Here is a 15,504-nt window from a genome sequence, read left to right as displayed (position 1 = left end):
AGATGCAAATACGTTAGAGCCTGCAAACTTCAAACAAGAGCAGGATTTATTAACAGATGCATAAATCTTACAAACAAACAAGTTATGTTGCTCAGTTAAATTTTAATAAATTTTCAACATAAAAGCGTGGGTCAATTATTATTCAACCCCTAGGTTTAATATTTTGTGGAATAACCCTTGTTTGCAATTACAGCTAATAATCGTCTTTTATAAGACCTGATCAGGCCGGCACAGGTCTCTGGAGTTATCTTGGCCCACTCCTCCATGCAGATCTTCTCCAAGTTATCTAGGTTCTTTGGGTGTCTCATGTGGACTTTAATCTTGAGCTCCTTCCACAAGTTTTCAATTGGGTTAAGGTCAGGAGACTGACTAGGCCACTGCAACACCTTGATTTTTTCCCTCTTGAACCAGGCCTTGGTTTTCGAGGCTGTGTGCTTTGGGTCATTGTCTTGTTGGAGATTAAATGACGACCCATCTTAAGATCCTTGATGGAGGAGCGGAGGTTCTTGGCCAAAATCTCCAGGTAGGCCGTGCTATCCATCTTCCCATGGATGCGGACCAGATGGCCAGGCCCCTTGGCTGAGAAACAGCCCCACAGCATGATGCTGCCACCACCATGCTTGACTATAGGGATGGTATTCTTGGGGTCGTATGCAGTGCCATCCAGTCTCCAAACATCACGTGTGTGGTTGGCACCAAAGATCTCGATCTTGGTCTCATCAGACCAGAGAACCTTGAACCAGTCTGTCTCAGAGTCCTCCAAGTGATCATGAGCAAACTGTAGACGAGCCTCGACATGACGCTTTGAAAGTAAAGGTACCTTACTGGCTCGTCTGGAACGGAGACCATTGCTGTGGAGTACGTTACTTATGGTATTGACTGAAACCAATGTCCCCACTGCCATGAGATCTTCCCGGAGCTCCTTCCTTATTGTCCTAGGGTTAGCCTTGACTCTTCGGACAAGCCTGGCCTCGGCACGGGTGGAAACTTTCAAAGGCTGTCCAGGCCGTGGAAGGCTAACAGTAGTTCCATAAGCCTTCCACTTCCGGATGATGCTCCCAACAGTGGAGACAGGTAGGCCCAACTCCTTGGAAAGGGTTTTGTACCCCTTGCCAGCCTTGTGACCCTCCACGATCTTGTCTCTGATGGCCTTGGAATGCTCCTTTGTCTTTCCCATGTTGACCAAGTATGAGTGCTGTTCAAAGTTTGGGGAGGGTCTTAATTAGTCAGAAAAGGCTGGAAAAAGAGATAATTAATCCAAACATGTGACGCTCATTGTTCTTTGTGCCTGAAATACTTCTTAATACTTTAGGGGAACCAAACAGAATTCTTGTGGTTTGAGGGGTTGAAAAATAAATGACCCTCTGAATAAACTTTTCACAATTTAAAAAAATAAATAAAAAAAGAAATAACATTCTTTTTTGCTGCAGCAGTGCATTTCACACTTCCAGGCTGATCTACAGTCCAAATGTCACAATGCCAAGTTAATTCCGAATGTGTAAACCTGCTAAATCTGCATTGGGTTGAATACTACATGTAGGCACTGTAAATATTTGAGTTGTTTAAATACTTTCAAGTTTTTCCTAAATATTATTATCTATTATGTAAAGTTGAGTGTATGTATGTATGTGTGTGTGTGTGTGTGTGTGTGTGTGTGTGTGTGTGTGTGTGTCTGTGTGTGCTTATGTCCGCTAAAGGAATCCGCACTGTCACATACACAATCACAAAATTTTGCACAGACACCCCATTTGACTCAGGGAATGTCATAGACTATGTTTTGAAGGGAAATTTTAACCCTGTGCATCACAGTTATTTGCCAAAAAAACCTACCTCCATTAAATTTAATGGTGTTGGGAGCCACAGTGCAGCCAGAACTTCAGAAGAATGCACAGCCATGCCACTGAATAAAATGTTGGCATGTCACGATGCAGCCAGAGAAAGAGATACACAGACAGAGACAGACAGAGACAGACAAAGAGACAGACAGACAGGGAAAGAGACAGGCAGACAGGGAAAGAGACAGAAACACAGAGACGGGCAGAGACAGACAGACAAAGAGACTGACAGACAGAGAAACAGACAGACACAGACAAAGAGGCAGACAGACAAAAAAAACAGACACAGGGAAAGAGACAGACAGGGAAAGAAAGGGAAGGAGTCAGACAGAGACAGAGACATATATGAAAAGAAACAGAGAGACAGACAGGGAAAGAGACAGAGAGACAGACAGGGAAGGTGAGAGACAGACAGGTAAAGAGACAGTCAGAGACAGACAGGGAAAGAGACAGACACAGGGAAAGAGACAGACAAACTAAGAAATAGAGATACACAGGGAAAGAGAGACAGAGATAGACAGACAAAGACAGAGAGAGACAGACAGAGAGGTAGACAGACAGAGCCTGGGAGAGAGACAGAGAGACAGTTTCTATCCTGGGCAATGCTGGGTACTACAGCTAGTTCTAAATAAAAACATTATTAAGCAAATAATTGTGATCCTGCTTCCTATTTATAAGTTTAAGTTTTTGTCTTCTTTTTTGTTATATTACTTTTAAAATCCTAATTATATCAGAAAGGGCATATATTCTCATCAATCCTAAAATGTTATTAATTATTAGATTTATTCAGAATAAGAAAAAAAGTGATAAGCAGCGTGTTGAGTGACTTCATCCTTTATTTATATTCTAACTAGGCTACAATGACAATGAAAGCGATCAGCCTGCAGGTGTCTCCCACTGGATGCTTTCCGAACCCTCAATATCATGTGCTCATGTTAACAGATTTTAACTCAGCATCTCTGCTTCCTGAGAGGCAGACCACATATGATCTTATCAGCACACTGTGACATCCTCAGGTAGCTGGAGTGCATTTCTTGGCTTCTTTTCTGCAGCATATTTACAAATACCAAACAATGTCGTATCGGTGGCGAAATGTTCTTTTCATCCTTGTCGCCGCTTAGTTGGAAAGTGGATTTGCATATATGTTTGGAAGACAGGAAACAGAACTGAAAGGCTTTCTGCATCAGTACTCAAACTGCATGTCATTTGGGCATGGGTGAATAATGAGGAAATCAAAGAGAAGACACAGAGCCCTGCTTGCTGTGTGTTTGAACTTAGTAGCCCTTTTGTTTTCCACTACAGCTTTCATTACAACATACTGGTGCGAGGGGACACAGAGGGTGCCTAAGCCAAACTGTGGAAAAGGCAAGAAGACAAACTGTATCAACTACAATGGTGATGACAGTCATAATGAGAGCAATTCCAATGTGGTTCACTACAGCTGGGAGACAGGGGATGACAGATTCCTGTTCAGATACTTTCATACTGGGATATGGTACTCATGTGAGGAAAATATTAATGGATCTGGTAAGTTAATATCAATTTATTTCATTGTCACCTACCGGCTGCTGTTTCATTGTACAATGCAGAATTATTTCCAAATGCTGCTAAGGCTCATGCATCTGTGCTGTCATTGGAATTCATTTATCTGTGATTTGCTCTCATTTATTTCATTCATCACTGTAGATCAAGGTAAAGATTATGGAAATATCTATTTTCTTTAGTCCATGGCTGCAGTTTTGTGAGAGCTGCATGATTAGTAATTGCTCAATCACAGTTTTTTGGGGGGATGATTAATTAAATCAGTTTGATATTATTCCACTCCAAATCAGCTTTTTGTTTTCTTGCAAATGGAAATGAGCTCCAGTTAACCGAGCTATAAATAATAATTCGGTAACAATGTGAAAGGTCTAAAAGGCAGCGGTTTTTATTTTGGTTGATTTCAGCTATATTTCCAGAAAGCTGTGGAGCCATAAATTATGATTAAGGTCCATAAATGTGATTACAATAAAGTGGCTTGGAGTAATAATTCACCCACAGACAGATCAATCTCATTATTCTTCTCTAAAAATATAAAAGTTTGCCAATCCAAAGTGGTTGATTTCGGCCAGAAAGCTAATCGTCAACTTATGAAATGTCAAATGAAGAAATGGGCTGAAATCTGTTGGCTTTAACCGAATTTCAACATGGCGGGAATTTTAGGACAGAGAGTTCCATTATATTCATGCAAGTAGTTGCCAAACCTATCAACTATTCTATCTGTAATGGAAACTAGACATCCTAACCCCTCCCTTAACTAAGTAGAACAATCAATTCAACAGGTTCCCACCTAAAGTTTAAGGGCACCTCCTTTTTCCATACCAGATTGTTTCAGTGGGTATTCAAACTATTTTTTTCCTAAATTGATTATTGTCCCTTTAAATGTTGTTTATTCTACTTACTGGTATGCTATGGCAGGAGGCTGCATTGGTAATGAGTGCAGGACCTCAAGCGGAAAAGACAGCTGGGGCACACTTTTCTGGCCTGGTCTTGAAAGTAACATTGACACCTGCGGTGCACTCTGTCTTCCAGCTGGCCGCGTTTCATATGCTTCATGTCCTTTATGGGATTTTAAAAATCATTAAAACACATACTGACACAGATGTCAAAAAAAAGATACTTCACTGGCATTGGCTGGAAAAGTATGTAAATGAACAAAATCAATGTATGTATGGTGAATTGCATATATATATAATTCTTTTCATCTTATGGCATATTTCATGCACAGTAGTCTTTAGTGTAAAACAGTCTTGCAGACTACAGACAGGTGGGCACCAGAATAGAATAAGCATATGATTATAAGGCACAGCCTTGGTCATGCAGAAAAGTCCAAGGAGAGGAAAGAAAGAAAAAAGGAAGGAATTCGACAGGTGCAGAATCCTATATAAAAGCTATATTCATTGTCCTCCTAATATAAAGAAAAATAGCACTTATTCAGCATAAAGCAACCATTCAGGGTCCTGAGGAAGATGCTATAGTTAAGGATTGTCTACTAATTCTGCCTTATGCGGGATATAATGTGTGTTGCCCGTTGCCCGGGATAGTAACAGTCTCTCTGTATATGTTAATATATATATATATATATATTTACACACATATATATATATACATATATATATATCTATATATATATATATATATAGATATATATATATATGTGTATAATAACATATACAGAGAGACAGTTACTATCCCGGGCAATGCCGGGTACGACAGCTAGTATATAGTTATATCCTGCCTCCGTTAAGGGGAAAGTATCTGTCTGTACGAGACCATCCTTTTAGCAAGGTGAAGATTAAATAAACTAATCTGTGTTATCCATTCTTGTCTTTTTTCCTTAACAGTAGTTAATCAAGCACCCATAGCTCATATAGATTGACACTGAAATGAAGAAATGTATGAGAAGTAACTTAAACGCATAATATATGTGATTGACAGATAAATAAATAGATAGATAGATATATAGATGGATAGCTAATAGATAGATGGACAGATAGAAAGATGATAGACAGACGAACATAGATAGATAGATTGTAGATAAATGGTAGATAGATAGATAGTAGATGGATAAACAGACAGATAGATAATAGGTAGATGGACAGATAGAAAGAAGATAGACAGACATAGATAGATAGATTGCAGATAAATGGTAGATAGAATATATACATAGATAGATAGATAGATAGATAGATAGAGGGATAGATAGATAGATGCATTGTGTATATTGAAAAACCGAAAGTGAGATTTATTAATACTGTCTTGAATTTAGAAAGTTTAAATTGTATATAGATTAGCCAAATTACCTACAGTGGCTCATGCTGGATGACATGAGAATGTTGACACATTATTAGACGACTTTGCCTAACTTAATATCACCTCTTGTTTGGTTTAGTTTAAGTATTTTTTCGTACTAAAAGTTGGGTTTGGTATGTATCTGTACCCATGCCCACTTTCTTGACACACTCCATTGTGATCGATCTACAAAATATAGCATTTAAAGTAATAAATGTGGTGGGTGGCATTTTGAAGACTAAATTTGCCGCACTTAAATAAAATCAGTAAGTCATCAATAAATATAATAATAATTTTTATATAGCCTATATTGGATTATATTCAGAAATTAAATCTCCTCCTATCAACCAGACATAGTACCAATAAATGAAAAATTGAAAATGAAAATCTAAAAAAATACACATAAAGCATACCAGTGCTAAACATGTAACTGTTTATAAGTATGTTAAATAGTGACTGGCTTAGGTTGAAGGACAGATCTGTTTTCACAAATTATTTGTAGTATTGTAATTAGCATGAAAAATGAAGTGTCTTTGTATATTGTTTTAAAAATGTCGAAAATTCCTGTCATTTTGTACCTACAGCTCTTGTGCTATATATATTGCCATGGCAACAGACTACAAACAACAGAAAAATGAATGCCAATATGACTGCAGGATCAGACTGCACTTGTTCCTTTGTAGTCTGTTACCAAGGAGACATATAAGAGTTGTGCAAATAAAATTTTGGATATTTTTAATTAAAGGGGTATTCCCATCTTCAACATCCTATCCCAATATATAGTAGGTGTAATAATAATAATAATATAAGCAAATACCTCCAATTAGAAATGTAGTACAGTTCTCCTGATATAGCCATGCCTATTACCTCATGTGCAGGGCATTTTACCTTAGGTATCCTTGGCTATGAGCTAACTAATTCACTAACTGTCACTATAAAGGCCACTTTACATGCAACGACATTGCTAATGAGATGTCGTTGGGGTCACGGAATTCGTGATGCACATCCGGCCTCATTAGTGATGTTGTTGCGTGTGAAACGCAGGAACGACCGTTAACGATCAAAAATACTCACCATATCGTTGATCGGGGACATGTCGTTCTAATCACAAATATCGTTGCTGCTGCAGGTATGATGTTGTTCGTCATTCCTGCGGCAGCACATATCGCTATATGTGACACCGCAGGAACGAGGAACATTACCTTACCTGCATCCTCCGGAAATGAGGAAGGAAGGAGGTGGGCGGGATGTTACGGCTGCTCATCTCCGCCGCTCCACTTCAATTGGGCGGCCGCTTAGTGACGCTGCTGTGACGCCGCACAGACCGCCCCCTTAGAAAGGAGGCGGTTCGCCAGCAACAGCTACGTCGCTAGAAAGGTAAGTACATGTAACGGCTTTTAGCGATGTTGTGTGACACGGGTAGCAATTTGCCCGTGACGCACAACCGACAGGGGCAGGTGCTTTCACCAGCGACATCGCTAGCGATGTCGCTGTGTGTAAAGTGCCCTTTAGAGTTGATGTAACCATGGATACCTAAGCTAAACCCTGCACATGAGGTAAGAGACATGGCTTTTTATTATTACACCTGCTACATATTGGGTTAGGATCTTGGAGATGGAAATACCCCTTTTAGTCCATCTGAAATATTTGCTACGTATTTCATTTTGGATGTAATGAAGCAGAAAAAAGTTGCAGAGGTGTATAACATCTTGAAATCAAAGTTAACATGTGATTGGTAAGATGTAGTAAAGTTGCTTCAATCACATTATTATTATTATTATTATTAATTTATTTACAGAGCACCATTGATTCCATGATGCTGTACATGAGAAGTGGTTACTTACAAAATACAGATATAAATTACAGTGAAGAAACACATTGACAGATTAGTACACAGGGGAGAGGGCCCTGGCCTTGAGGACTTATGTGCTATAGGATGATGGGAAGGAGACAGTAAATTGGTGGGGATTCAGCAGCTCTAGTTCTGATGAGGTGGCAGCAGGGTCATTGCAGGCTGGAAGCTTTCTTGAAGAGATGGGTTTTCAAGTGTGAAGCTTCCGAATGGGGCAGATAATTGGATGTGTTGGGGCACAGAATTTGAGAGGATGAGGGTTACTCAGGTGAAGCATTGGAGGTGGTTGGATGAGGAACAAATAAGTGTAGAGATTATTTCAAAGAAATACAGAGGAGACAGATTATGAATGGCTTTGTATGGCTATGTGCCCACGGGGAAAGTGTTCTGCGGATATACAGTATTTGCAGGACATTCCGCAGGAGCTCCCAGAAAACCGCAGCATAACCTTGTTTGTTTACATGCTGTGGTTCTATTGCGGAATGTCCTGCGGATATGCTGCGGTCATTATGCATTGAGGATACAGTACCATGGTTTCGGCAGAGCATCCTCGATACAGAACAAGTGCTGCAGTGATTGGGGAGTTCATACTTACCTCCCTCACGCAGCACTTCACTTTCCAGCTGTCTGTCTGCACATTGCCGGAGAAGGTGGGTGAGCCTGAACTAGCTCTGGCTGTCACATAACCGGGGCTCGTGCAGGCCCCGCCCACCTCCTGCTCCTGGCTTCACTGCGCTTCTCTGTAACGGAGGAAGTGACTCCGGTGTCTTCTATCAAGGCAGGTAAGTGTGGGATCATGCGGACAAATCCACAGAAATAATTGACATGCTGCAGATTTGTCCGCAGGGAAATCCGCATTATTTCCGCTACAGAAAAAAATGCAGCATGGGCACAGCACTCCCCAAATGCCATAGAAATGGCTGGGGACTTGCTGTACTGCGGATTTTTGAAAAATCCGAGGAATTTCCACGAAAAAATCGCGGCAACGTGGGCACCTAGCCTAAGTCAGTGTTAGTATTGACTAGTAGTAGTTTGAATTGATGCATTGGGAAATTGGAAGCCAATGAAGGGATTTGCAGATGGGAGAAGCAGAGGAGTAGCAAGTAGAGAGGTAGATTAGTGGGTCAGGAGGGTTCGGGACTGACTGGAGAGGTGCGAGAGTATTAGCAGGGAGACCACAAAGGAGGATGTTGCAGTAGCCAAGGCAGGAGATGATGACGGAATGCACTGGCATTTTGTAGATTGAGGGTTGAGAAAAGGATAGGTACTGGAAATATTTTTGAGTTTTGAGTTAGAGGTGGCAATGAGAGCTTGGATGTGCAATTTGAAGGACAGGGCAGAGTTGAGGATTACTCTGAGGCAGCAGACTTCGAGTACTGTGGAGAGCATGATATTTATTATAATAGATAGATCAGGTAGGGGAGATAAGCAAGATGGACAAAAGATGATCAGTTCAGTTTTGTCAAAAATGAGCTTTAGGAAGCATGATGAGAAGGAAGATATGGCTGATAGATACTCCAGGATTCTGGACAGCAGGAATGTGACGTCTAGGCAAGGGAGCTAGATCTGAGTCTCATTAGGGGATAATTGGTACTGGAAGCCATGGGCCTTTATGAGTTGTCCCAGGTCACAGTTATAGATTGAGACGAGAAGGGGTCCCAAGACAGAGCCTTGAGGTATACCAACAGACATAGAGTGGGATGAGGAGGTAGTGTCAGAGTGAGAGATACTAAAAGTATGGTTATAATGATGTGAGGAGATCCAAGAGAGGTCAAGGTTTTTGATGCCAAAGGAAGAGAGGATCTGTGATAGGAGGTAGTGATCAACAATGTCGAGAGCAGATGACAGGTATAGAAGGAAGTGTATAGAGAATTGTATTTTAATCCCATGATCGAATATATATCACATTGCCGTTTTATCCACTGTGCATATGTATTATAAGATATATTTTGCATTTTTAAAAACACCAGGAAGGCAACAGACTACGGATCCCAATGGCGGCGTTAATCACATAGCTATTTGAAGAGCAACTCTATACCTGTCACATTGGAGTCTTCTTTTATAAACTAGTAAAAATTTTCATTGTTCTATATCAATAGTGAATTAAATAGATAGTGTAGATCAGTAATTCTGATTGTGACACATGCACCAATATTTACATATTAAATATGATGCTTTAATCCTCAATTGTAAAATTAGAATAACAGTACATACTTCCATATTTTCTGCCTTTTTTGTATTAACCCCTTTACGACCCATGACGTGCTATGTATGTAATGAGTCGTCTCCCTGCCTTTGATACGGGCTCCATGCTGAACCTACATCTTTCCCGGCAGATGACGGCTGAGTTATTCAGCCTTCATCTGCCCTTAATAGCCACTGGAGAATCTGTGCTCCACCCTGGGCAGTTAACCTTTTAAATTATACTGTCAATTTCTGACAGCGGCATTTAATGTGCACTGGTAGGGGGTACACTATTCTGAGCCCTCATCGGCCTCCCTCCAGTGATGCAATCATGGGACACCTATGAGTTGTTATGACAGTCACAGGTCAGCTGATGACCCCTGTGTCTGTCATCACAGTACTCCAACTCCATGGCTGGCGTTCATAGGACACTGATTTCTTCTATGTATACTGCTGAAAAAAATAAAGGGAACACTAAAATACCATTGTGTTGTTTAAGTGTTCCCTCTATTTTTTTGAGCAGTATATATAGCAATGCAGGTTCAAGTACCTTCAGGGGACTATTAAATGCAGTACAAAGTAAAAAAACAAAACAATGTTATGAAAAAAAAATAATATACTGTATGTAATCACAGTTATCTATATAATCCATAGTTGGAATTTTTTTCAGTTACCATTACATCATATAATAAAATTAATGGTGCCATTCTAAAGTACAACTCACCCTGCAAAAATCAAACCCTCACACAGCTATAATGACAGAAAAATAAAAAAGTTATTGCTCTTGGGGAGGAATAAGGGGAGGAAAAAAAAAAAAAAACACAAAAATGAAAAAAACACCTGGTCCTTAACCACTTCATGACCTTTGAAGTAAGCTTACATCATGGTTGGATAGCGGTTCACGACCAATGGAGTAAACATATGTCATGACGATCATACGGACATGGAGCTGTGCACACGTGATCGCCACTGGGAGCTCGGTGTAAGTGATAGCCCAGAGCTAGCGGTTTAACAACCCTAAATGCCGTGATCAATAGCAATTGCAGCATTTAGGGGACTAGGAAAAATAAACAAAATAATTACACAAATGTGGTATTACACAACTCGGAACAACCTAATCTATAAAATTGTCACACTAGTTATCCAACTTAATAGTTAACTCTGTAGTAAAAAAAAAAAAAAATAAAAACCGAAATGAAGCTGCCATGAAGCTCTGTCAGTAAGAAAAAAAAGCTATAGCTCTCAGAATGATTAAAACATTTTTTTTTTCTATAATATTGTTTTTATTGTGTAAAAGCGGCAAAATAAATAAAACAATATAAATGTGGTATTGCTGTATTAGTACTGACCTAAAGAAGAAAGCTGCCTTATCACTTTTATGACACCATGAACAGCATAAAAAATCCTACTTATATTAAAAAAAATCCTGAATTGCTGTTTCTTCTTGATTTTGCCTCACAAAAAGCAGATAGAAGTGGCCCAAAATGGAACCAATAAAAACTCTATTTCATCACACAAAAAAGACGTCAAATGAATCTGTCCACAGAAAAATAAAAACACTACAACCTTCAAAATTTGGTGATAAAGAAAACCTTTATTTTTTAAAAAAGCATTTTTTAGTATGAAAGTAGCCAAACCTAAAAAGATAACTATATAAATCTGGAATCGCTATAATTGTACTGATCTGAAGACTAAAGCCGCCTAATCACTTACACCGCATGGTAATCGGCATAACAAAAATAAAGCTAATTCTTTAATTGCTGTTGATTTGTTCATTCTTCCTCCCATATATCACAGTGAAGGGTGCTTTACACGAGATGAGCCATCGTGCGATGCATCGTCAGGGTCACAGATCTTCCCAGAGCTCCTTCCTTGTTGTCCTTGGGTTAGCCTTGACTCTTCGGATAAGCCTGGCCTCGGCACGGGTGGAAACTTTCAAAGGCTGTCCAGGCCGTGGAAGGCTAACAGTAGTTCCATAAGCCTTCCACTTCCGGATGATGCTCCCAACAGTGGAGACAGGTAGGCCCAACTCCTTGGAAAGGGTTAAGGTTTTGTACCCCTTGCCAGCCTTGTGACCCTCCACGATCTTGTCTCTGATGGCCTTGGAATGCTCCTTTGTCTTTCCCATGTTGACCAAGTATGAGTGCTGTTCACAAGTTTGGGGAGGGTCTTAATTAGTCAGAAAAGGCTGGAAAAAGAGATAATAAATCCAAACATGTGAAGCTCATTGTTCTTTGTGCCTGAAATACTTCTTAATACTTTAGGGGAACCAAACAGAATTCTGGTGGTTTGAGGGGTTGAATAATAAATGAACCTCTGAATAAACTTTTCACAATTTAAAAAAAAAAATAAAAAAAACATAACTTTCTTTTTTGCTGCAGTGCATTTCACACTTCCAGGCTGATCTACAGTCCAAAAGTCACAATGCCAAGTTAATTCCGAATGTGTAAACCTGCTAAATCTGCAGGGGGTTGAATACTACTTGTAGGCACTGTATTTCAGACAATTTTGTGCTCCAAAATTCAGAGCTCTCCTTTCCTTCAGAGCCCTGCCGTGCGCTCAAACAGTCGTTTTCCACCACACATAGAGTATCCTAGCACTAAGGATAAATTGCTCAACAAGCTGTATGATTTGTTTTCTCATAATTTCCTTATGAAAATGAAAAAAAAAATGTAGTTAAACAATATTTTTGTGGTTAAAATGTATTTTTTCATTTTAACAGATCAACGTTATAAAATGCTGTCAAGCACCTGAGGATTCTAGGTGCTCACCTATGTGATGTGGTCAATAAAAAATTGATTTTGAAAATTTTCTTGGAAAAATGACAAATTGCTCATAAACATTTAACCCTAAAAACAATTGTAAAAAAATTGTTTCAAAAATGGTGCTTTAGCAAAGTAGACATATGGCAAATGTTATTTATTAATGATTTTGTGTGATATAAGTCTCTGATTTATGGGCATAAAAATAAAAATTTTAAACGTGAAATGTTTACATTTTTTTGTCATATTTTTGATATTTTCAAAAATAAACCCTAATGATATTGACCAAAATGTACCACTAACATGAATAACTATATGCTCCTAAAATACTTTCTCAATATAACTTGTATCTCTTGAGGTGTTCCAGAGGTATTAACTCATAAACTGCCTGGTCAGAATTGTAATATTTGGCCTGGTCAGGAAGGAGAAAACAGTGAACAGTGAAGGGGTTAAGGGGTTAAATATGACAAGGGTTATAAATGAAATAACATGTATATACGATCTAGGGGAAAGGCTGGTAAAAAGTGCAAAATTATTATTCTCATACAACATTCTTGGAATTAATCAAGAACATGTCACCCATTGTGAATACATTAGATAAGGTGATTCATGCACAAAGATTTGTACTGTGTATCCATAATGCATCAACGCTGAAATAAAATGTATTAGACGCAGAAAGGCACTGGCCTCTCACCATACTTCCATAATGGTAGTGAAAAAGTGAGATGCAAATTGTCTATGAACAAATCTAATTTATCCCTCACAATACACAAATTTCTATGTTCCAAGTAGGAAAGGACCAGTAATTAAAATACAATCAGAGTTTACCTTTCTGTCACAGCAGGAACGTGCTCAAACATGGACCCAGATTACTAACCCAACAGACCCTAAAGGCCCCATCACACGGTACGATATATCTAACGATATGTCGTCGGTGTCACGGAACTTGTGACGCACATCTGGCATCGTTTCAGATGTTGTAGCGTGTGATACCTCCGAACGACTGTTAACGAGCACAAATACTCACTTTATCGTTGCTTGTTGACACGTTGTTCATTTTCATAATGTCGTTCCTCCTTCTGCGCGTCAGTTGTTTGTCGTTCCTGAGGTAGCACACATTGCATCGTGTGACACCCCGAGAACGATGAACACAGCTTACCTGTGTCCCTCCGGCAATGAGGAAGGAAGGAGGTGGGCAGGGTGTTCCGCCACTCATCTCCGCCCCTCCGCTTCTATTAGGCGGCCGCTGTGTGTCGTCGCTGTGACACCGAACATCCCACCCCCTTCAGGAAGAGGATGTTCGCTGCCCACAGCGACGTCGTTAGGAAGGTAAGTACGTGTGACGGGGGGTTAACGACATTGTGCGCCACGGGCAATGAATTGCCCGTGACGCACAAACGACAGAGGCGGGTGCGATCGCTCATGCGATCGCATGATATATCGTAGCGTGTAACGCCGCCTTTAGTAAGAACAAAACTGAAATTGCAGAAATGTCTAACCATTCCCAGCAACTTTCTCCTTTCACTCTCAATCTGTCTCTCATAGATAATATATGTATTCAGTACATACTATATAACTACATGTACTGTATATCTACATATATAGTATACTGTATGTGTACTGTATTTTGAGATTGTTTTCTTAAGAGAAATTGTGATTTGCATAATTTGTACGTTTAGGCACATATGTTTTGCGATTATGTTAAAAAAAAAATGGAATTTACAGCATGTTCGTAAAAATTAGCAGTTTTTAAACTTCATTTTTTTTTCTGCCCTCATGAAGAAAAACAGATAGTAAATATCAGGCTCTGACTGGCCCTTTGGGAAATCGGAGAATTCCCAGGTGGGCCCTGCTTCATGGCGGACTTTGCAAACAGATGGAAGTCTTCTCCCCCTCATACCTTAGCACAGCTAATCATTGCTTTGCTAATCTGTAGACATCTGCACACTCCCTCCTTCTCCTTCTGTGCTGTGTGTTGGAGTCAGACTGACACTTATGCAGAAGAAGTGTCACTGACAGTAACACCTTTCTTGCACAGGTGTCAGTCTGACTCCAACACCTAGAGCCAGCAAAGACACAGCAGGAAGAGGATGGAGTACACCCCTGTAGAGGCAGATTAGCAGAGCAGTGAATAGCTGTGCTAGATGACACCACTCCTGCAGAGGTGCCAATCTGACCAGCACCAATGTCCCCAGTGCTCACCCCCAATGCGATGACACTGCGTTGTGGGTAGGCGGGTCAGTGAGGTTACTGTAGCAGCCACATGCTGTGCAGTCCACACAGTCCCTCCTCTCTGCGCCTCAGAGTCTTGTTGAGGCTGTGATGCGGTGATTGGTGCTGGGTGATTGCAGCTGCCTGGTCCTCCTCTACTCCCTCTTCTGCTGCTAATGTTATCATCGACAAGACTTCTTCCTGGAGCTCACAAGACTGGCAGAAGAAGCAGTTTTCATTTTTAATTAACTCCTTCACCCCTGGCCGATTTTCCGTTTTTGTTTTTTTTTTTTGCTCTCCTTCTTTCGAGAGCCGTAACTTTTTTTATTTTTCTGTCAATCTTGCCATATGAAGGCTTGTTTTTTTTCAGGACAAGTTGTACTTTTAAATAAAACCATACGTTTTACCATACAGGAAAAGGCAAAAACAATCTAACTGCAGAAAAATTTTAAAAAAGTGCGATTGCATGATTGTTTTTCAGATATTTTATTCACTATCTTCACTATATGGTAAAACTGATGTGCTGGTGTGATGCCTCAGGTTGGTACACGTTTGTAGACACCAAACATATATATAGTTACATAGTTACTAAGGTTGAAAAAAGACCTAGGTCCATCTAGTTCAACCTTCCTCCACCAGTTCTACACCTGGTCACCAAGTCATTTATAACCAACAATGTTTTGTGTAGTGGGGAAATCATCCAGCCCTTTTTTAAAAGCTGTTATAGTATCTGCCATTACTACCTCTTGTGATAGGGCATTCCACAGTCTAACTGCTCTAACTGTAAAGAACCCTTTCCTATTTAGCTGCCGGAATCGCTTTTCTTCCA

The 15,504-nt window shown here is 39.9% G+C and overlaps 1 protein-coding gene across 1 annotated transcript in view; it reads left to right on the top strand.

Annotated features, from left to right (window-relative positions):
- The first annotated feature begins 2,779 nt into the window (after positions 1 to 2,779).
- GSG1L (GSG1 like) overlaps positions 2,780 to 15,504 on the top strand; it is a 495,401-nt gene continuing 482,676 nt past the window's right edge. Inside the window, exon 1 of the mRNA XM_075317877.1 lies at positions 2,780 to 3,362. Coding sequence (XP_075173992.1) covers positions 3,059 to 3,362 — 304 coding nt within the window. The 5' untranslated portion in view covers positions 2,780 to 3,058. The remainder of the gene's footprint in view (positions 3,363 to 15,504) is intronic.

Source organism: Anomaloglossus baeobatrachus, chromosome 7 (assembly GCF_048569485.1).
Source record: "Anomaloglossus baeobatrachus isolate aAnoBae1 chromosome 7, aAnoBae1.hap1, whole genome shotgun sequence".
Lineage (NCBI taxonomy): Eukaryota > Metazoa > Chordata > Amphibia > Anura > Aromobatidae > Anomaloglossus > Anomaloglossus baeobatrachus.
Note: the sequence above shows the minus strand (reverse complement) of the source record. Positions and strands in the feature narration are given on the sequence as shown.